This window comes from Patagioenas fasciata, chromosome 12, assembly GCF_037038585.1.
Source record: "Patagioenas fasciata isolate bPatFas1 chromosome 12, bPatFas1.hap1, whole genome shotgun sequence".
NCBI classification, from domain to species: domain Eukaryota; kingdom Metazoa; phylum Chordata; class Aves; order Columbiformes; family Columbidae; genus Patagioenas; species Patagioenas fasciata.
Genome location: NC_092531.1, coordinates 22,944,762 through 22,968,648, shown reverse-complemented (window position 1 = coordinate 22,968,648; position 23,887 = coordinate 22,944,762). Strand labels below are relative to the sequence as shown.

Below are 23,887 nucleotides of genomic sequence, written 5' to 3'. Positions count from 1 at the left end.
AAACTCATCTTTCCCTCCCTTTTTGATCTTTTGTGGCAGTAATGACTAAAGACCCAGATCACTTTTCACCAAGTGATTTCTCATTATTTCTAAGAGACATTCAAGCAAACATGGATGTAGCTGGCTTCAAATTCTAAGTAGTTTCAACTGCTAAGATGCCTATGAATCATTTAAAAAATAGTTCTAGTTTTCATTCTGTTGAAAACCTAATACTTTATAGGGCTGCTATTGCAATTTCAGCTCTTACATGTGATGTATTTTGTTCATTGAAAACCAAATGCCTATAAGGTCATTTGCCACATCTTCAGATTGAGTTTCCCCTGCCTGTGTTTTCTACATAGTATTCACCACACTGAAATGATGGATTTATCCACTTATCCAAGTACCTATCTAGTTTGAATTTCACAGGACCAATTTTCAAGCCGAGTTCTCCCCTATAAGTAGCCAGTGCATCTTTTCTAGTCACTGCCTTGATTTGAGCCCTGTTAGTTCTTCTCAGTTTGTACAAATTTCACCATCCTATTTAGCACATCTGGTTCAATAACAATAACACAGTGGAGCCATCATCTGTTGTTCTCATGCGCTTTGAGCTTTCCTGGGTAGTGGAACTGTAACTGTTTGAATATCTAGACATCTAGAACTTTTCCCCTGAAGGTAAAAGTCTTTCCTAGACCTTCTGAAGCACTTTTCACTTTGCCCATGTAGTACTGTGCCCTGGCCTTCTGCTTGTAACAGTTCTTTTTTAATAGAAGTTTTTTTTCCATCATGTCAGCATTTATTTGAACCACTTCCCATAGTTCTAGTACTATTTCTGATTTCCCTCATTTTACAGACTGAATTAGTAACTTTTCGTAGAACTTAAGTAATATCATCCAGAAAATCACAATGCCATTTTTCCATGAGATGTAACTACGTCTGTGATTATAAAGCTTTTAGATATTGCCTAGCCAGCATGTCTTACTAGCTACAAGCTAGAACTTTTGCTTATATCTGAACTGAACAGCAGTTTCTCTTTCAGGGTGTCTCTACCAAACCATTAACACCTGGGTCACCCAAGTTGGCTCACTAAATTAGGTTTTCACCTTGTCTGTATCACTGAGCAATTAGGCTGGGAAGCTGAATTTCCACAGGGCATTTCCCACTTGCAAATTCTTGTATCACTAGAGCAGAGACAACATGGGTGTTATCCTTGGATTACAAGCAGGATTTAAAAAAAAGAAAAAGTTGTAAACATATAGCCTTACTTATAGAGTTCTTGATCTATTCCAATTTTACAGCTAACCGCCACAGTGACTCCATAATCTATTGATTCCCCTCCACAGTGACTTATTTCAAACTCCTCCTTTGCTTCTGGTCCACCCTTTCTTAAAGCTGAAGATTAGTTAAAGCCACTTTTTCTCCCCTAATTCCATGGTACACTAAGAGGTTGCATTAATACCTTTTACAGATGGACAATTTCTTAGTTTAGGCCTTATTTTCTCACCTGTCATCTCTACAAACGTGTCACTAATTTAAGCCATACCCAGTTTGGCCTGGGCAGCTAACATCTTGCTGCCTGTTTCAATTAGGATGAGAAACTGGTGCTGCAATCAAGTGCACATGGTGTAATCACATTTCCTTGTAAAAGAGGCTGGAGATGCTCTTTCCCTAGAAACAAGTGGCACCAGATAGTATGGTGATTGCAGACCTCCTCCAGACATGACTCAGTCCAAAAACCTAGAAGAACTTCACCCTGCAGCTCATCTTCCAGAGCAAATGTTGACCGGTGGTATCACCTTTGGTTTCATTTTGTCTTTTCAGCCTCTCCTGGTACACAGGGTCCTTTGTCAAAAAAATAGCCACTAAGAGGTCCTAACTCCTCAATATGTCCATCTTTGCGCTTTTTTTCATAGTGGTTTGTAATTGCTTCTAACAGTTGGGGCAGGGATTCTTTTCTCCCAATTTATAACAGGATAATTACTTTAAAAGGTCCTGGGGTTTTTTTTGCCATTGTCCTCGTTGCTGTTATAAAATAACTATAACACACTCTGGAAATGCCTTTCCCTCCCAACCCAATAAAAATGCAGTAAACGTGACAGTGAGTAACACTGCGAGCCCTGCTACAGCCAGCAAAGGTTCTCTCTGATCTGCTTCCCTGGTCTGCACATAAGTTTGAGCTGAATCAGAGCTCCCCAGTGATCTTACGGCCAGGACTGAGCAGCACATTGCAGAGCGTATCTTCTGTGTGTGGTCTGGAAGCGCTTGACCGCTGTAGGCAGAACCACATCTCAATATTTGTATCAGCACATCGCTGATGCACACTCCTATTTAAGGATACAATGAACCCATCCTATAGTGACCAAGCAAACAACTGAACCATTCTCTCACCCTGGCTCTTCCCAGTGCATCAGCTCCTCCAGGGGAGGTCAGCAGGAGACTGTGCCCTCCTGAACGTGGAGCAGCATAAGCACAGCTATGGAGTCCAGCTACAAAGTTAATTTTGTTTTGGTGTGCAGCACCAACCTGCCATATTTCTGGACCACTGCAAGAGCTTTCATGTGTTAAAAGCTACAGTTAAATTATGGTGTATAATAATAGCTCTGTGAGGTCAATGAGCTCCACTAGAGATGCTACACATAAACACAAAAATGAGGCCTATAAAGAGAAAACCGGAGCCTTATTAGGAATAAGACTAGCGAGATGCAATCAGAGCGCTAACAGATAAGCCTTTCGGTGCTTCAGCAAGCATCCTGTGAACCGGAAGGGTGCCCTTGCTGCAGCAGCGGTGCCACCCGCACACAGGGACCCTTTGGGCTCCCCCCGCCGGGCACAGCGCCCCCCGCCCGCCTTCCCTGCGCCGCTGTCTCCATGCGACAGCGCAGCGTGGGCGGCTTCGAGCGCTCATTTACATATCCTCCGCAAGTGGCCAATGGGCAGGCGACTCCGCGTTCTGTAATTTGCATGGGCCCCGGCGCTGGCCAATGGGGTGGCGCTCCCGGATCCCGCTCGGAAGGCGCTGTGTGACACAGCGAGAGGCCGGGCCGGGCGCGGGGACCTGCCGGGCGCGGGGCCTGGGCAGCGCCGCTGCCCCGGGGAGCCGCGGGGGAAAGATGTCGGTGGCGGGGCTCAAGAAGCAGTTTCACAAAGCCAGCCAGGTAAGGGCAGCAGTTCCCGGGGCCGGAGCGGTGGCAGAGCCGCAGAGGGGGCTTTGCTGTTGACGGGGGGTTCGCCCTGCGCCCGCTCCCGGCCGGCCGCCCGCCGCAGGGGGCAGCGGATTCCTCGACCACCTTCTGGGTAGCAGCATCACCCCGGGGAGCGGTTCCTTCAGCTTCACCTCTGGGTCCTCCCTTTATTATTGCTTCTTGTGTTGTTCCTTACGAAACAGGGTTGCCTGTTTCTGTTTTTTGCTTGGGGTTTCAGGTCTTTCTTTTAGTTGCTCATATTTGTTATTTAATGCTGTGGTTGTGTTTGTGTTCTGAGGCCTCAGTTAAAGATATAGGCTATAGGATACTAGCTTTTGTCTAAAGAGTTTGATGTGTTGTTCTTCCACAAACTATTGGTTTCTTGTCCTACCTGGCATACCTTCTATTTGTCCTATAGAGGGTATTGTATGTTTCTAGAGTTTTCCCTCCTTTTCTAGATGCTGCACTCTTACCTTTTCCTGGGTGAACCTTCGTCCTCTCCCAACCCCATTCTCTCCTGTTCTCTTTTCTCTTCTATAATGTGCTTCTCCTTAATAGTTTCACTGATTTCTTTCAAGAGAGAAGCCCCTTTCTGTTGAGCAGGTGGACTGTGTGCACTTGGTGCCACGATAGTGCTGACCCATAGCCCTATGTTGGTGCGCTGCCTTCAGAAAGTGGCAGCAGTGGGTTTGGAAGCCTCAGCTGCTTTACTTGCTTGTTCCAGCCCTGAGAGATCTGTATTTCTGTTGGCTCTCATTATTGATAATGGTAATACTGAAATTAGTGTGCTGTAGTAACCGATTCAGTCAGATTGGAAAACTGCTCTTGCCTTGGTGAGTGGCAAAAAGAAAGGTTCGTTGAGTGCTTAGCTGTCATCTTTCTAGGTCCTCCTTCAGATACGTGGCTTGTTAGCAGCTCAAATCCAGAATAGGCACTTTGTTGGGATATATAGATGCTAACTATGTGTCTAATGTTCCTTTTCAGTAGCGCTCTTTATTTCGTGTTAGGTACTGATGTTGAAAAATGTCATGAATTTGTATCCTTTAGTTAACTTTCACTGTTTCTTTAAGGAAATGTGGGACTCCCAGAGTAAACAAATTTAAGGATGATTTATACAAGGTTTTGGCTTGTTTTGCAGCTAACTTATGCTGATAAGTGATGCAGCCTTTGCTGTGGTGAGTTTGTAACTCAAGAAGCAGAAGGTATTTAACTGAGGAAGTTAAGAGGTAACCACAACAAGTGCTGTCTCATCCAGCAACTGGTAACAGTGCAAGTTGCTTAATCCTTCCTAGATGTCCGGTAAACATTAAAAAAACCCAAAGGTAAAGGTAGTAGTAATGGCAAAAAAAGAATAATAGAACATATTGAAGCTGACTGTACATTTATTGAAAAGTTGTGGTATGTCTTCCAGTATTTATTACAGTAAGGAACCGTGATGTGTAATTCGGATAATATTCTTGGGGTGGGTCAAAGGTGAATTTTCCACTTATTTTCAGATGCAGGATTGAGCAGGGAATTTAAAGTAAGTTGATTGAGAAAAGTCTGTCTTCAGGCAAAGAAAGGCTGTTCAGTAGGAAGTTAACATGTGGGAAAGAGATACTGCAATGGAATTTTTGTCAGTGCTTGAGGAAACAGAAGACATTTCTTAAGAGCTCATTTTGGAAGAATTCAGATAAGATGTTTGGCAAAGTAGTAGAGGAAAAAATAACAGAAGAAATAGCATATATATAGTTGATCAAAACTTATAGGTCTGAATAACTGATCTTTTTGTCTCTGACACACAGAGACACAGTCATTTACATATGTATGTATGAAGGTGCAAATGAAATGGTTGTTGAAACAAACAGAAAGTGGAGCATGCAAATGTTAATATTGGCATTCCATCTTTTAGATAAGTTATTTTACAAAATGCTATAAGAAGCAAATGCAGAGCATGAAAGAGGTATTTATCGGCAGAACATTCATTACATCGCTAAATGCTGGAGGATGACTTAAGGAGACATATATGTTTGTGTACTGAATGGATGAGAGATACCAAGGGTAACTGTTAACAGCAGAGACAGGCATTGCTGGGGAAAGAATGAGATTAATTCCTTTAGTGTTCCCAAAGGAGAATGGGGGCAGATGACAAAAACTGGCAAATTTCCCAGAGGACATTGAGGAATACTGAAGGGAATGAGACTTGTGCCAGGACATGTGATTAAGGAATAATATTTGAAGGCTGACAGAACCTAAAGACAAAGAATCTGAAGGGTGAAGCAAGTGGGTTAAGACATCTGTATTTGACAACTCATTCAGAATGTGAATCAATATCAAAGAAGTGACAAGATCCATGTATTTTCAAAATATGCTATTTCCATGCTAAAGTAGAATTCTATTCCACTGAAATAAATGACAGTTCTGTTTGTCTGGTGCATGTCAGCTTGGCTTATCTGAAGTTCCAGTTAAGTAAATAAGTGTTTACTTTATAAAAGGTCAGCAGCTAGCCTTTTATGGTTACTGAATTTTGGTTACTCACCAAAATCAGGCCTGACACGCTATTGCAGACTTGGTCGTTATACTAAAAACTCACCATGTCTCTGTTTGTAACCCATTAATTCACGATAAGTGTTCTTGATGGTTTTCTCCTAGAATTTTTTATCCCGTTGTATTTTTTTCCCCATTGAAAATAGTGCATATGGATAGGTTTTCACCTAAGTATCTGGTAGTGAGATTTAGAAGACGACTCTTGAGTTATGAGCATCTGTTGGAATTACTGCAGCAAATTCTGCACCCCAGAGTGAGTGGCATTTTTAACTATTTTTCTGTATATTTCAATATATAAGGCTGCAATTCTGCTCCATTATCTGCACCGTAATAATTGCTTCCCCTGGCGTCACAGAACTGATAGATCCAAGTCTTATCCACAACCCAAAGGTTATATATCTGTTATGTAACAGATAATGGCTTTCAGGTACACTAGAATTTTCTTTACTATGCTTCTTATTTAGCTTCTAAGTTTAGATTGAAACACTCCGGTGGACCGGAATGAGGATTGCTTCCATTCTATCCATTCAATATCAGCTCATTTGACTAATGAGATATCCAGCAGAACCCATGTGGCATCTTAGCATCTCTGACTGCCTGGTGAGTGAGGGCAGCAGAGCTGGGTAACTCATGTGCAAGTCTCATGGAATTCAGCTTTTTTTTTTTTAATTAACCTTCAGGGAGTTCTGTTCGTGATGAACATTTGTCTCCTGTCACTTTCAGCCTCCGATGTATTTGTTTTCCTGTTTTCAGTTTGAAACCTTTTGATGTGGGTAGGTGTATTGGTTTCGTAGGCCTGGTTCTCGTGGTGGTTGTACACGTGGGTTATCCCGGCTGGTGGGAGGGCTGCATCTTCTGCATACGGGGAGTATTTTTAGAGCGGTGTTTCTCTTTAGAAAAGCAGGAAGCTTAGAGAGTGAATAAGAAAGCCTTAATAGGCAGCAGATGCTGTTAGAATTTCTGCTGTGCTCTAAAACTTCAGCCAGGCCAGTATCTCAGTATAAAGATCTGATATTTTTGAAGTAGCTGGAGGCTAGCGCGCTGAGAACCTCCCTCCCTCCGGGTGCTTTGAAAGCTCAGCAATGATGCTGCCATAGCAAATCTGCTGTTGACCTTGAATTCACATGTTCTGCATCTTTTTTTCCCTTATTAATTAGTTGTAGCTGAAGTCTGTGCATAGCAGCTGTCTCATTATCAACAGCTTATTCATAGTGTATTTCTTAGGCTTAGCTTCTCAGTGATAGTAGAACTTAATACTTTTTTGAGGGAACACATGACTGCCAATTATTGTGAATATCTTATTTGTAATGCAGACATGAACAGTTATTGTCAGCCTGTGCAGACTGGTGTCTTAAACCTTCTCCTATTGTCAGTGAAGCAAGAGAGGCTCCAGGACAGAGTGAATCAGGAGCTGGCCCTATTGTCTATAGATAGAGCCTAAGGGTGAGCACATTTTCCAACCAAAACAAAACCTGTTATAACTTTTTCGCCTCCTGAAAGTGATTAGTGTAATAAGGTATATGCTCTGTGTCTTTGTCTCTTACGTATCGTGAATGGCATTTGTCTGTTCAAATACTGCAAGTTTTTAGCAATGTTTACAAAGGCCTTTTTCTATTTTTTTTTGTTTTGTTTGTTTTTCGAAACTTTCAGCTATCACCAACAGTTGCAGGGATGCTGCTGCTTCTCTCCCAGATTCCTGCTTTGATTCCATTGATTTATGTGCCATTTTGATCCAATCTGTTGAAATGAAGAACAGATCAGAATCAAAACCACCTAGGCCTCCAGACAGAATGAGTCTTGTGTCTCCGTTTTTCTTTTCTGTTATGTTGTAGATGAATGACACTAGTCTAGACATAATAGTTAAGCCTTTTTTTAAAGTCCATGTTGACATGGAGCTAGTACACAAAAACTGTATTTACACAAGCGATCACTACCAAGGACTAATTTGGTAAACTGAGGAAGAGACGAACTTTGTAGAAAGAGAACCTGAACTTGCCAGTGAGACATGAACATGAACTATTGACTGCATGCAGATATATTTCTGTCCTAGGACCACAAGCTGTTATCATACAGTTTGTTACAGATACTGTCCTTTTACATCCAACCCGAATTGGGCATGATGAATCCAAAACCTTAACAGAGAGAGCGCTTCTATCCTGTTCCTAGTTTTTATTAGATAATTGGATGTATTTGTTTGCAAATGTTATAGAATTGTGGGGGGAGGACATTAGAATTTCGTTTATTGTCTGAGATGTTTTCAAGTGGGTAATTATGCTTCTTATACATGTTTCAGAAAGGAGAGTAAACCCTCAGCCGCTGTCAAGGACAAAAAATAACATTCTTCTGTGTATATGTGGATATATAATTAGACAGTATCGTTTGTGTTTACCTGTGTCACGTCTGGAGACTGTTGTTATGCAATCGGTAATTATAAAACTGTAGGGTAGATTATATACTGTTCATCTGAAATTCTGAAGATGATGTACAGAGAGGCTGGGGGTTTGTGTAAAGCTTTGAAGACTTGTGAGTATTTGTTGGGAGCGGTGCTGTTTGGATTTTTGTTTGTTTTTTGGTGGAAAAAGGAGAAGTCTTCATTTTGCACTTTCTTTCAAAGCAAAATTATTGCTAAACTGGAGGGAAACGGGATCCTGTGGCAAAGATCAGCGTGGATTGTGTGGCTGCAAGGGGTAAGAGGACAGCTGTCTGCACCCACCTCTCTCCTTTGGCCTTACTAAGGGTAACGCACCTACTCCTGAGGTAATACAGCCGACTTCTGGTCGTGCAGCCCACCCTGTGGATGCTGAAGCTTGATTCCTGGGACCACAGTCCTGGGTTAATAGGTAGGAAATACGAAAACAGTTCCTTGTGGCGTGAAGGTGATTTTTCAATATTAAAAATATATATCTGAGAGATTTGAAAGGAGGGGAAAACTAGCTCTCAAGATTTAGGTTTACAGTTATATTTGCAATTGTATTTATAACCTGCTAAGTAGCCTGCCAGTGAGGCATAACTGAAGGAAAAAGAAACTCTGAGTGCTTCAGTCAGCATACAAATGAGCAGAAGATAGCAATCATATGCCTCTGCAACCCTTAACAGTGCAGCTCTCAAAGCTTGTAATAGATGGATCATAGTGCTGTAAATTGGGAATCTAGCAGAGATGCAGCTACAATTCGGAAGGAGGTTACTTATATTTAACCCATGAAATATTTATATATATATATTCCAATAGAAAACAGTATAGGATAATGGAATGGAAGCTGTACTTTCTCCTTGAATGCATCTCCTTTTATAGATTCTTGGCTTTGCCGAAGGTTTTTGGACAGGCATCCCGAAAGTTGAAGCATGAGCTGGCTCTCCATGCTGAACTCACGCTGGTGCCTGAGTCACTGCGGCACGCACTGGGCAGCACATTGCAGTGCAGCCTCCCGAGAGTCCTGCAATGCTGCAAAACAAACAGGCAAGGGAAGCACAACAGCAGCTTTGCATTAAGACTTTCTTTAGCATGGCTTGCTAAGGGTTACTTGAAGTTGCTTAAATATCTCAAACAGATGCATTTCTATCAAGAAGTTGCATTCCTGTGCAGCGTTTGGCACAGACTTTATCATATACATACAGGGGGACATATTCTGCTTAGTTACACTGATAGAAACCTGGGATGACTCAGGGAAGGGCTCTTATATAGGAATGTGCAGCATGAGTGTACAACTGAGAGCAGAATCTGGCCTAAAAAACCTCACTCCAAGTACTTGCTTCCTATTAAGAAAAGAAAGTTGTATATATTCAGTGGCACAATACATTAATGGCTGTGGTTCCAGAACAAACTATTGCCAAAGAATAGAAGTGTTTTTAATAGAACTTTTTGTGTGTTGTGCCATCCAAACACCAACACTTTCTGTACGCACACGAGTAATTCAAGTTACCAAATGCATCCCAGTCTTTATATCTTCCGTTAGAACCCTATAAACCCCAAACTTTGTCTTACAGTGCTATTGTTTAGAACAAACTGCTTTCATTTATGTTAATGCCACGTTCATCCCAGTATATTGCTATAGTCTAATTCTATACTGTGCTGTGTTCTTGTTAGTTTCTTTTCTCGTTCATGGAAACGAAGCCACTGCTGGAGTTTTATGACAGATTGAGAGTTGAAGATGCAGGTTTTAACAACGCTTTCAACAAGCCCAGTTAGAAGAGGGCTAATCAATTATTACGTTACACCTTGAACTCTGTTTTCCAGAGCTCTAGTGTCCTATCGCTGTCTACGTGTTTCTGTTGTTAAAGTTTTTAAGAGTTATGTGCATTGATGGGAGACTATACCAGTTAATTTCCTGTAGCATCTCAAATAGCAGCAGCTGTGTATGTGAAACACAAAAATAACTTGGCCTTCCATGCTGTCTATTCAAAGGACAATGCCAAGCCTTTGATAAGAATTAATTCTGTTTCTGTGCTACCCTAATTAAATTACATTTTTGATACTCTACCTGTGTTTAATGAGCTGCAGTGAAATTAACCTGCTTAGGAAATGAACATAAGAATTGAGGACTCAAAGAAAATCAAGAGGTTCTAAAATTCTGAGTGTTTTTGATTGGGAGTTTTTCTGTTCCTGTACAGTCAGGTTACAGACCTAAGGTGAAAAAGGTGAAAACATATATATATTTTTACCAAGTAAAAAGAAATAAAATATTAAAACCAAGTATAAATGGTCCTAGGTAGTAACAGCCTCTTTGCAAATTCGGGTAGGTCTCACTGTTCCCATTCTTTGTTTTACAGATGCAAATAAATAAGGTACTTGAAGGTGACCTGGCTTCAAGGTTAAGGAGCTGTTCAGTGACAGAACATTAGATGTATGGATAAACATGAACTGGAGATATGAGTTTGGATTAAAGCTTCCATATAAATGTGGTGTAATTCCACTGACCCCAAGTTGAGCAGGGCCGAACATGGTATTTTCACCTAAATTTAGTGTTTTCAATACCCCTTTGTAACAGGCAAGCAGTGCTTCAGGAACTAAGATTTCTCAGGTATTGATATCTCCCAAGCAGTGGGGGAAAAAACATTACTTAGTGCCATAAATAAAATGTGGAATTGGAGGTCTGAAAGTCCTTGTTTTGATTGAAAATTGTGAATTTCCCATTTGTAGTGCTGTTGAGAGCTGGAAGGTGCCGTGTGGTGCCTGTGCCATCTGCAGGGTCAGAGGATGCACAGACTCAGGAACGCTTTCCCAGTCCCGCTGGGAATGTGGCACCTGTCAGCTTGGCTCCCGAGTCGTGGCGGGAGGGGAAGAAACCCTCTTCAGGTAAATTATTAATCAAGGACTAGAACTTTTCATCAATTCGGAACCAGCAGTTCCACTCTGCTGTCTAGAAATGCCTTCCGAAGAAAATAATAAGATTAAATAATAAGATTTTTGAAGACATGAGGATGAATTGTGCTGCTTGGATGCCTGGATGCACTGGAACATAGCAACCCTTACTTACCTTTAACTGTTTATCATTTCATGGCTTTAGCATCTGAATACTCCCCGTTTCCTTTTCTCTGTAAGTTGTAGTAAGCACCTAAAATGGCTTTGGTGTTGGAGGTGGGGCTTTTTTGTTTGTTTTCTGTTTGCTTTTGCTGGGGACTGGGGAGAGCAAACAAAACTTCACTTCCCTGGTTGGCCCTACAGCTCTCCACATGTTCAAAGACCAGAGATTGTCCCTCAGGGGAACTTTCCCTTCCTTGTGCTGTTTAATGTAAGTTTGTGCTGATGCCTGTCACAGTGTTTTAGCGTAAAGGGAAGGAAAACTTCTGTGGTGAATGGTAGGAAATAGGCACAGAAACTCAACTGATGGTTGGCTTGGGCAGGAAGGGAGTTACTTGCAGAAATACCTTCATATTTGAGGAAATAACATTGCAAAAGAGACTCCAAGATAAATACGTCTTCAATGGATACTTTCATCAGTAGTTATTAGTAATTACTACTAGTATTAGTGATTACTACTCAGAAAATACTGCTGCGCAAAAGCCTGTCTGTAATTGTTTTCCTGTTCTGCTATTCCTGGAAGCTTACACCTTTGTGTTTAATGCAGTTATAAGGATGCATTCAGTGCATTCACAGGGATTGCTCAATATACTGTTCAAATGTTAAAAAATATTCAGTTCCTTTATTTCCATAGACCAAAAAGTAACCATAACATGAATTAGGTCCTGCAGACATTGCTGGAACTCCTGTCAGTTGGGGCTTTAACTTAAGCGCATCATTCCACATGGCACCATCCTAAAGGGGTTGAAATATAGCAAATCTTGCTTTTGTTGGTACTTATTTTTTCAAGCAGTGATTTTAAATTTTGGAAAACTCTGCTTTTTATATAGTATGCAATTTAGAGTTGTATTGTTAATAAGAATGTTTCTATACGCGTATTGTTAATTATTACATGTGTTTGATGAAGGTTTAAAGGGCTGTATGTACTGCTTCGTTTCGTGTGAAGAATGCAAGAATCATGACATCTTCATTGCAAGTGAGTTTGGTGACTGAGATTTGCCCTTCAGTGATCTCAGCCGTGGTTGAAGGTTCGTGTTTCATGGCACTTGGCTTGTTTTGCTGCTGCTGGATGCACGGCCTTGTTTGAAGGGATTTCTTGCTGAAAGCCCTGTGCCTGTACTGAGGTGCCTCTTGACATGGTTTGCACTGGTGCTTCAGAGCTCTGCAGAGCTCTCTGTGCAAATTATGCTTGGAAAACTTTTCCAGTTTTCTCTGTCATAGGTTTCAGGTGGAATTCGATGAAGTTTGATAACAATGAAATACAGACAATTCTGTGTGCAGCGGTGCATTTCTGCAGTGCAGCTGTTACCCATAGAAATACCTGTGCCTTGTGGAGATTCGGAGAGCGCGTGTCTTTCTTAGAAGTGTGGCTGGGAAGCCTCGTCATCTCCGATTGCTTTTTAGCTTGTGGTATTGCATATAACAATGTGTTGCTGTCTAAAACCACTAGTGTGTTTGGAAATGGAGTTACGAAAGAAAAGGAAAAATGCACAGTGACTTGCTCTCCAGACTGGTCATGGTGAGCACAGGGATGAAAGGAATCCTTCCTTCCTTCCTTCCTTCCTTGCTTCCTTGCTTCCTTCCTTCCTTGCTTCCTTGCTTCCTTGCTTCCCTTCTCCTTCCTTCCTTCCTTGCTTCCCTTCTCCTTCCTTCCTCCTTCCTTTTCTTCTTTTCACTATGATACCTGGAGTTTTCCAATTTCTGTTAAGTGAATGAAAGCAGTATGGATTATTAAAACCTTTCAGATACACAGGAGTGTTTGAGACTTGTTTGTTCCATTTAGAGTTTGCGACTCATGACGAGCATGAGCAAGGAGAGTAAGATACCTTAAGTCTTCTATTTTTCCCATGGGTATCACTAAGGGCCTCGTGTGAATCCCAGCAAAGCCAGCAGTGCTTTCATATTTTATATTTTTCAGAATATTTGAGTAATGAGACTGTAACAGCATTAAAAACTCAGTTGCCTTTCCAGTGGAAGTACATTACTGCACAGTGTTCTAATGCTGAACGTGAACTCAAAGGCTTATGAAAACTATCAACTAAAATGGCTTAAAAAGAAGAAACAAACAAACAAGAAACCTCTCAAGCAAAGGAGACAACATGTTGGTGATTCCAAGGGAAATTGTGCAATCCGTGTACAGCAGGGACAGGTGGGTCACCTTGAGTAGCAAGTAACAGGGACCCACTGTGTGCAGACAAATGGGGGTGTTTCACAATGTACTAAAATCAGTGGAAACTACATGATTTTACTGCTCAAAAAAGTAGGGATGGTACCACTTAAATCAAAATAATGTACAGTAAAAAGTAAGGGTAAGAGAAGGAGTTGTCAATCCATTTTATAGTGACTTAATAAAATGCACAAGGCTAGCGCAAGTGCTAAAAATGTAAGCAGTAGATTAATAACACCGAAGGACAAATCTCTAACTTGATTATGTGGGAATGGAATTTTGTATGAATTACTGCCTGATGAGAAGGAGTTTCAGGAAGAGCAATAAACAGAGATTGTTTGCCACTTTTCATGTAGACAAGGTAGACTTGCTGATAAACATTGTGATGAGCTGTAGTATGCTCATGTGCGGAGAAGTTAATTCCAAACCAAATCAACCAAAAATTGCTATTTTGACGGTCAGTGTGTCTGTCTACACACAACTCCTGTTGACAGTCTTGTTCGCTTCTGTACAGCTCACCTGGGGATCTGTAGTGATGATCTCGATCACATTTCTTACTGGTAACGTATTTGCTAAAACTGTCCCTTTAAACTATGGCACTGCCAAGGAAGTTTTTACTTAGAATACATGACTTGGATACATAGTTGTAGAGTAACTTTTAAAAACTAGAAATAGTACTCCTAACTGTATCTTTTGGTGTTAGCAGCTCTTGAGCTTAGACAAATTGAAGAATATTTAAGCCAAATACATAAGCTTTGAGCTTACAGCCGTAAATCACTATTAAAAGTGCCCACACCTTGTCTGTGTTATTTCTGCTATGGTTGATCTGTATGGGCACTTCAAAGTATTTGCCAGGTAATTTTGAAGACTCAAATTTACTGCTGTGGTGTTGAATGTGTAATGGGATAGGTCTGACTTCAGTGAAGATGATGTAAGTATATTCTAACGTATAGAAATCAGGATTAGGGTAGCCCAAAAACTCAGTAAAGACCTGTGATGTTTTCCTAGCCCTTGCCAGGGCTCTCTGCTGTCGGATTTAAGTGATCTTTTTAGTCTCGCATATGGGCACTGCGGATGTGCGTAAGGCATAAAGTCAGGATGAAGTGGTAGGTGCTTGGTGTCCTGATAAGCAGGCCCAATGTACTCAGCCTTAATTAAAGAAATCAAAATAATTGAACTACAGTTTTAGACCACAACTGATTTTGATTTAAATGGGTTTTCAATACAGCCATCTAATAAGCAGAAATCTCTGGTCATAGATAATGCAGGAGGGCAACTGGACAGTCATGAATTGTACAGTGCAGTCAGGTGTTTTCAAGAAGAAAAAAAAATAAGTATTTTAAGGATTTTAATTTCCAATTCTGGACATGCAGGCTGTGATTTAGGTATTGATTGAGCTCTTATTTGAAGAACTGGGACTTAATTTTTTGTTTCAAATGATGTAAAAGAAATACCAACACTAGCATATGTTACTTTAACAGAAAAATGTTGCGATTGGCTCTTCCGTAACACCTCTAACTTTGCTGCCATGAAGCCTTGAAGTGTTTGCCCTGCTTTTCATCCCAGGAGAGCTCTGGCACTGTTCACGTGCATAGAGCTGGCTGGACCCTCCTGAGTTCAGGGCTCTGCGATAATCACTGACGTATTTAATCTTTGCTTAATGTTCACTTTCATGAGAGCCAGTGGAAGGCATCTTTCCTGCCTAAGCCAGGGTAGTTTAACAAGAGAAAAGGCTGAAGGATCTGTTTTCTGGGATTAATTCCAGGGCACTGTACTGGAACTGGTCAGGTAACGTTCTTGGAACGTGAAGTTCAATAGATTCCTCTTAGAAGCTACGAATCACAGTAGTGCACTCTTCCAGGACTATGACTTATAATATGCCAACATTTCCTAGAATGAGGCAAAGCATCGATTTTCACTGGACTGAGTGACAATCGCTAGATGTCATGTGAAGAGCACAGAAATGAAGAGGTATTGAATGGACAAGGTAATGTAAAGCTTGCTTAGTTCAGGACAGAGAGGTCACTGAGGCCAGACTGCCTCAGTGGGTGCTTAGATTGCTTTTTGTATACGTACCTTTCCACTGGATGTGCAATACTTTGTTTCTGGAACTGGCTTTAACAGCTGGATGCCACCAGACTGAGGATGCGGTTGCACAGCAACTTGCATCACCCAAAATCTAGGCCACCGTAGCCTTGCTCTGCTCTCCAAGTCAGGTCCTGCCCACTTCCTTGGGTCAGCTCTGGTGCTGCTGTGATCACACACTGAGCTGATAGAGGCAGCTTATCCATCTGCAAACTAAGCCAGCTCAAATGTGTGCTTAGCTTTCAGGTGGATTAGCTGGCTGAAGCAGCTCACAGCGCAGCCACACAAGAGCTGGTACCAGTGCAAGGGAAGGGGTGGCAATGTCTCGACAGGGATAAAAGGGATTTAGAGAAGGCTAAGCAGCTGTGGAAAAATACCTTAATGAATATTAGCATGTTTTGTTCACATTGAGTAGAATAAGCTACGCTTTGTAAGAGATTTGTGTCCCATTGATGTTCTGAATGATTAGCCAACAAGTGCTCTCTGCTACCGGTTCCCCAGGGTTTAGTGGTGACTGTCATGATTATGGTGACAATCACACGAGGACAAGCAAAGGAGACGAGAAGGTCTATCCATATTCCAGTAAGCCTGTAGTCCAAACAGGGCAAATGAGTGGTTTAAGTAAAACGATGGTCAACCTGGATGTAGGTAAAAGGAACGTTCCTGGTGAAAGCGGCACCTCAGGGCATGTAACCTGCAAATCCTTTGAGTGAAAAATAAACGTGGTATAACTTCTTGTGTCTTCTCACTGCTCTCTGGGCAAAACAGAATGTTGTGAGCGACCACTTTGCCAATTACTTGTTGGCATCTGTAAAAGCGATCTTTAAATTCAGTCACAAAGACATCTAATATAGAAACATCTTAAATCACATGGGAGTTGGAGTAAGTAAGAATATGGAAGATCTTCATGTTACTTGGAAAGAAAGTGTTTAAAGGGGATTATTGAAATCTCTAATTTTATGGGGTTTGGTTTATAGTGTAATCACCCTTTCTCATCTTTGCAGTGGGTGTACATGAGTGTGTCAAAAGGAAACCACTCCTTTCTTACAGGCACAGAGAGCAACTTGAGAAAGAGGGATTGCTTAGAGGCCAAATTAGGATTGTATTGCTGCCAAGGGAATTTTTGCACCAGGAGCTTGTGGAGGGAGGAAGAAGCGTTAATGTGATAACAGCCAGTGGAACTCGCTCCACGTGTCATTCACAGCTCCGGCTCCTCTCAGTGCAGAGGAAAGGGGATGAAATAATGCCTGGTTGTTATGTCTGAAACAAGGCACCTGAACAGAGGCAGGAGATGGTTCTGGCAGGGGACAGACCCAGCATTGAGTCTTGCTGCTCATCCTTCGCCTTCTTGCAGGACCGTCCCTGTGGGGTGTGCCCTCTGCCACCTCTCACTCGCAGTCCTTGAACAAGTGCTGTCCCAGTGTATCCCGGCTGGATAAGCAAGTGCCAAACAGGTCACAGTTTGGAAACAAAAGTCCCCAAGTTTTACTTTTCTAAGAAATTCAGAATGTTTTCTTTAACAAAAGTTTGGAACTGAGCAAGGAGTCAGTGAAATTGGAAAAATGAGGAGGGATATTAATGACTTTACATTTCTGTTTTTAGGATGTGCTCACTCCGTGAACAGCAAGGCTTTAAACAGATTGTGGAACAGTATTTTAGATTTGCGAAGTGATGTACTGAAGTAAAAGAGTGATTCTGTCTGTGTGTAGCGTTATGGTTTGAGGTATGTCATGGTTCGTGGCTACGTGAAATCTCATATCAATGAATTTGATTGATTTGTCAGACACTTGAGTGTAATCGGGTTTTCTCATTAAAAGCACTTGAATATTCTCTTCTGAAAAGCAGGCAGTCTTGATTCTCACACTGTATTACAGAGTCTTTTAAACAGGCTTGCAGAGCAAATAATCTGCATCTAAAACTTTAGATAGGATAGTTTATTACATTTGAAATATTATGAAGATCTTTCCCTTTCGAGATGTGTGCAATGATGATTACTTTCAATTTACTCATTTATAAATGCATGTGTAGGCATCAGTGTTGAGTTCTTTGGGAAACAGTGAAGGTTTGTCAGGAAAATGTTGAAGATTTTGCAGTACAAAGTAGTTTTTGTTGTACAATGCACGTTCTAAAGAATAGCTTTAGCAGACAAGTTTGACTAAAATGCTCAGTAATACTGTGATGTGTCACTGCCTGGTGCGAAATGACTCACTCTCTATAGAAATGCAAAGTCACACTATAGAGTCCAGAAGCGTGTACTTTATTCATATATGAACAAGAATGTTGTCTTTGTCCATGATACTGTTTTTCTTCAGTGTCTGTATGCATTTAATTTAAGCTCGTAGACACCATGGTGAGTATTGGTGTATATACCATGTCATACCAGCGATCTGTTTGATTTATATAATTTGCCTTTGTTTTCTGCGGATTCAGTATCTTATTGTCCTTTTTCACTGCTCTTTTAGATGTGATTGAAGAGGAGGTCTGGTTGTCAAACTGGAATGGCTGTTTGTAATAGGTAGAAATACTGGCCTCAGAGCTGCATTTATGTGGGACTGTCCAGAACGATTGCTCATGTTCTGTCTGAACGGTTTCAATGGGTAGGAAAGGTCGTTTAGTGCTACTTGGAAGGACCACAGCTTGAAGTCATCGAAGGACGGGCTGAAACCTTTCTGTGCAGAGATCTGGAACACGTTTGGAGAAAGCATGATAGTCACCGGAGCTTTCTGATGTGTACCATGGCATGGAGATGAAGGCTTTATTTAGGAATAGGATTTCGCTGTCTGGAAGGAGGCTGGGTTTTGCCACTAGTAAGCTGGATTTATTGGTGAAGAGGAATAGGAGGCATGTCGAAATCTTGGAAAAACTATGAGCTTGCAATGGGATGGATTCAGTTTGTGGAATGGACTTCTCAGTGTTTTTGCTGCCTCCCAAAGTTCAGTAGCTGCCAAGGGCATGAGGAATAAAAGCACTGAGGTTTAGAAGTGCCGATGTGAAGCCTGCGTTGCTTGCTCATCCCGCTGGCGTGGTCAGACAGTTGAAGCGAAAACTGCGGTGTCAGGGTGCACTGAGCAAGCCAGCTCGGTACCGGGAGGGGTGCCGAGTATGAAGCATTTGAGATGGTGGATCACCATGGCCAAAAGAAAGACTTCAGATGGCAATGCCTCTCTTAATTGTAGCCCTAGAAGCAGTGGCTATGCCCAGGTTCAGCTGGTTTAAGAGCCTGTAGGATCCAAAGGTAAAGGTCCATGTTGAGGATCATGGCATTACTGCAGCGGATTGGGTGAGCTAATGAACAGCTCCATTGGGTGGTCCAGCTCATTTGTGAGAGACCGTGGGGCAGCAGTGAGGGGAGAAGGACGTTGGAATTGTTCTTTATGGGAGCTCAGCTCCTCTGGCCAGAACGGCTTGGAATAGCAAACCCCAGGCCTCTCTGCAGCCGAGATACTGTGCTAGCTCTGTTGCTGGAATCGAGCTTCTGCTTTGTGACAGCTGCTCTTTTGACCTCTAAATGTACTACACACATTTCTTTTGACGTTATTCAGCAGCTAGTGCTTAAAAGGAAAAAAGATTGCGCGTAATTAGGAAGCTGAGAAAGCTGCTTTATGTTATGGGAAAGAAACAAAAGACGCCGCTTTTGCAACTACAGTTGAGGGTCTCGCGCAAATTATCTGCATATGGTTACTTATTGCTTAATGTTTTCTGTCAAAGAGGCTTAGAAAAAAAAAATCTTAAGTACTGTATGCATTATAAAAGGAAAGGACTTAGCATTTTAGGTTTAGAAGTGGTAGAATACATTCCTTTAAACATTTCCTGCTACAATAACACTAAACACTCTGTATGTTTCTAAGTCCCGTCTTTGTCTAGTAATCTTACCTAATAGAGCTGCAGGGTCTCACCTGGAGCTTAAATCACAAAGTGTTTTGCAGCTGACAGATCTGAAGGCAGGAGGATACCCAAGCCCCATTTCAAAATGGAAGGATTTAATACATGCTGATGACATTTTTGTCCAAGTGACAGACTTCTAATGGGAGACCTTTCCTCTTGCAGATGATTTAGAACTCGCGGCCTTGCGTTTTCTGAACCTGGTGCTGCAGTGCTTTGTAAGCTGTTTGGCAAGTAACTGTTCGCAGTTAATATAACTGGTGACGCTTATATGTTGTGTTCTTAAGTTGAGGTGTCCGTGCATCTGTGGGAAAGTGCGTTTGCAATTCAAAGGCAGAAGGTCAAATGTAATGTAGGAGAGAGTCATAAACAGTGCGTATCTGTGATAGAAAGCAAAGCTGATAGAAAGTAGCTTTTCAAGCAAAGGTTTATTGCAACTCTCCTTGAAAGCAAGGGTAGTTATATCTCTTTCTGTTTTCCGCTCTCTCCTTTCATTATTATCTGTTTCTCAAAATAACAGCAAGTACATGCTGTACTCTGGGATGTTCGCTACAGTATTTCTGTCCTAGGACTCCTCATTCTTTCAGCCTTGAGGTAGAGAATATATAAATTAACAGTGCAGACCAGGCTTGTACTTTGATAAAAGAACATGAGAGTGCACCAATAAATGACTCTTGAGCAGAGTACTGAAAACAACAAAAAAGTGCATGAAGCTCTGGCTGGGAACAGAAAACAGAGACTGCCAGGGGAAAAAGTGGAGGGGGAATGCATTATCATCATCTGTGGATACACAAAGTAGCTGGACATTCTAAAATGTTTCCTGCCCAAGTATGAATTCTCCGAACGTTTTACTAAGCTGCTGCTCGGAGCTGTGGGATTTTTTTGTCTTGACATGCAACCAAATGGAACCACAACTGGACAGCTCTTTGGTCCTCAGAGTTGGGCTTAACATTGGAACTAACATCATGATTTAGACTTTTTTCCGTTAAATTTGATCTTTAAGTCGTTTAATTATAATTATTTTTTTCATAGGACCAATATATCTCTTTAGGAGATCATTCCCCAGTCACGGGGAAAAAACATATAAAGTCATTGAAACAATGACGCTTCCTTTAGTTGTTACTTTTCTTTTAAATGGAATCAACTCCTCCCCTCCAGGCTTGTTGAGATAGCAGTTAAATTACTATTTTCACCAGCTGGTAAACAGATCCCGAATTTATCTTTCATTCCCATGCATATGTGTGTGCAGATGCAAACTGATATCCATATGGTCTGTAATAATAGGTTCTGAAGAGTTAGTTCAGTTCTATGTCGAGAAAATTATACTATAAAGAGCAATATTTTCTATGGCAAAGATGCTGCTGTAGAATATGCAGAATTTCAAAAGTTACAAAGACATTTTTCTGACTAAACTTGAATGTATCTCTAAGGAAGAAATGAGCAACAAGCAACATGCTGTCCCAAACAAGGTACAAGTAGGAAATATTAGAAACCATATACTAGGGACAGCATAATAACAACACGGCACTTACCTTCCTGCATCACCTTCCTTAGTGTCACAAACTATGGCCTGTGTGCAGCCACAGGACATGGAATAGCTGGATTTGCAGTGGCAATATCCTGGGGAAGAAGAAGATACAGAAAAAGGGACTTTAAAGGAAGTTTAGAAATGGTAATTGACCTGTTTTGCTTATAGAGCATAGAGAGCACGCTGGATTTGGTTTCGGTTCACTGTGAGTGCACATATATCCCAAAATGAAATGGAACTGGTTAGGAAAAATGAAAACATACCTCAGTGCAGCGCCTTTAATCTCTAGTTGTTTTTGGAAGGTTAATGGAAAATATAAACCAAACGAAAACATAAGCCCTGTGTGGAGGCAGTGAGTAGGCTTTCCTTGTTTGTCTTCAAGGGGGAGAAGCAGCTTTGTTTATTTAGGCTTGGCTTTGAGGCTTGGTGTAAAGCTACGATGAAACGCTTCACCTCACATGCAGACCTGCACACTGGAACTGCTTTTACGGGACATCTGGAGCCTCCAGTCGTGAAGCAGAGTCCATTGCTCGAGTGCCATCATGGGTTGTTTGGCCTTAGCAATGCCAATAAGTTTATTCTTGCACAATATAAGATGGAGATAATAAATGTATGGTCATAAGACCAAATGCCTTGCTGTGACCTGAGCCAGCATCTCTTGATTGCATCCCTGTTCCACTGATTTCAGTAGAAAAACCTGTTTTCTTTTGAAATTTCCATGGTTCGGCAGTGTCAATATTTTCTGTGTGAGGGGTGCTTGAGCATCAATGGAAAATTGATTCTAGGTGCATTTAAATCTAAAACCACAATATCCTGGAATCCGTTTCATGAAACCAACTATTTGAACAGCTACTTAAGGAAGAAAATTAATAGGGATGTTTGGAAGAAAATGGAAGAAATTGCCCCTCTTTTCTGTCCCTCTGAGGAGCTCTGAGTTGCTGCAGATTGCCAGCTCACATGCTGCTGCTCTTTTTGCCTTTGTGTGTGTGATTTGCTCAGGTTTTGAGCAGGGTTTTAGTACAACATAGACTGAGAGAAGCGTGTCCGAAGAAAATAAAGGAAACTGAAAGAAACACAAGACAAAGATATAAAGATTATTATTACAAAGAGTGAGCCAACTAAGAGAAAAACTAACAGGAAGCAGCAGTAGTGAAAAGAGACTAAATTGAATTGGCTGAATTGAAAAGAAGTGCAGAGGTACCAGTGACCAGTGCACGAGGATAAAACGTGTCTTGGGATGCGCGGCCGATTTAATATTTCTGTGAGGGAGATCTATAAAGCTGAGTAGGAATTCTACGGGATGGGAGAAGGCAACAGCTCTGCGCTTGGGGACGGTGGCTGTGAGAAGGGGGCAAACGGGACTGCCAGGAAAACCCAGTGCAGGAGTTCAGTGCCCTAACAGAGCTGGCTGCCCCTGGCACAGAGCTGCGTGTAACACAATAGCTGTCAGGGCTAAAGTGATTTTCTTGCTCTCCCCGTTCCTGCTTCTTGTTTCAGTTTTTGAGCATCAAGCGAAACGCCTCTATTTCTCATTTTCATTAAGATGATGGTGCCCTTAACAAAGACCAGATGTTTTCCCTGGTGTTTGAACTTGTGGCATTGATTTAACCTTGGTGGTGTGGAAGAGCATCGGTTTTGCTGTCTCTTTCTCTGGAAGACAAGCGGTGTTTATACTTCAGCATTGCACTGAGAGCTTCAGCAAGCTCTTAACTGTCACTCGGGCTCTGGGAGCCCAGCCTGGGGAATACGCTGAATTGCTACGTCCCTTCTTGCCAGGGTTGTGTTCCATTTCTGCACCTCTTCTCCCGTCTCAGAGCTGTGGTGGCTGGTACAGCAACCAGCCACTCGGAAACTGGGATCCTCGGGCTGAAAGGAGGAATTGCAGCAAACCTCTTCTGCAGATAGAGCTAAATCCTCACTGGTTCACAAGTGAAATACGTAAAGTGCTGATGTTTTAAATAGAATTCCAAGTGAAGTTATTATGGAGCGTTAAATGCGCTACCTTTGCAAAAGTAAGAATTTCTGCCATAGTTTCCTTTGGCACTGCATTTTTGCAGACTCTGGCACTAGTGATAGAGGTGAGAGAAGTGCCAACTTGAGTTAGTTTTACTGGCAGAGGTCTGAGATTTGAGAGGTAACAAAAGGAGGGGCATAGAAATTACTGAATCCATTCCAGAACAAGAATGCTGTTGAAAACAGGGCATCAGTCTATAATTAAATATTATTACATGTGCCTGTTGGGTCAGTAGGATTGCTCTTGCTTTACAAATGGTCACACAGTGTTTCTTTATCAAAGTGTCTGTTCATTTGCACTGACAAAATGCTTCCAAGCCAGGAGCCGTTGATCTGCGCTTTGCTGTGCAAGCCTGCCTTCCTTCTAGAATATTCAACTTTTTGTGTAATTTTTAACCACCTAGCTTAGTTTTGTGGCAAAGTATTTGCTGATTGTCAGAAGTCTTAATGCCATTTGAAATGTTTTGGGCCGCAGTGCTCTGGATGTTGATAAATACATGGTTGTTTGCAGGTAAGTGTTGGGTCCAGACTTGCACAGGTAACTCTGTGGTCAAGCAACAGTTTAAATATTGGTAATTTCTGAAGTGTTTCCTGTGGGCTAATTGCAGACCATACACAGATCATGTCCTGAACTGTGTGTACGCCATAAGCATCTTGATGGTTCTACACTGTGGATGCACAGATTGTTTAAGAAAATACCCACCACCTATCCAGCTATTATTTACGAATGTAAATAAGATAAGCCTTCGCTATGCTGTGCTAGAAAAAGCACAAGGGCAAAACACTGCTTGAAAAGAAGGCATTAAGTAATAATGCAGTAGTAGCTGTTTAGTAGAGAGCAGTTTAGCTGCTGTCAGCTGCCTAGGACTAGAGTCTGAAGTTAAACAGAGCTTTTATTTGGCAGTGCTGAGTCCTGTGTGCTTCTCTGATGAGTCTCTTGGGCTGGACTCTTAACGAGTATTTACATGCCTAGAGATTTAGAGAAGCGCTTGGTGGGGTTTTCAAAA

At 41.7% G+C, this 23,887-nt stretch overlaps 1 protein-coding gene across 2 annotated transcripts in view; it reads left to right on the top strand.

The window, feature by feature from the left end:
• Positions 1-2,990: 2,990 nt before the first annotated feature.
• Positions 2,991-23,887, top strand: part of SH3GL3 (SH3 domain containing GRB2 like 3, endophilin A3) — a 45,000-nt gene continuing 24,103 nt past the window's right edge. The window contains exon 1 of one of the 2 annotated variants that reach the window (XM_065847771.2): positions 2,991-3,134. In XM_065847771.2, the coding sequence (XP_065703843.1) occupies positions 3,090-3,134 (45 nt within the window). In that variant the 5' untranslated portion in view covers positions 2,991-3,089. The remainder of the gene's footprint in view (positions 3,135-23,887) is intronic. The other variant, XM_065847772.2, reaches the window with a different exon arrangement.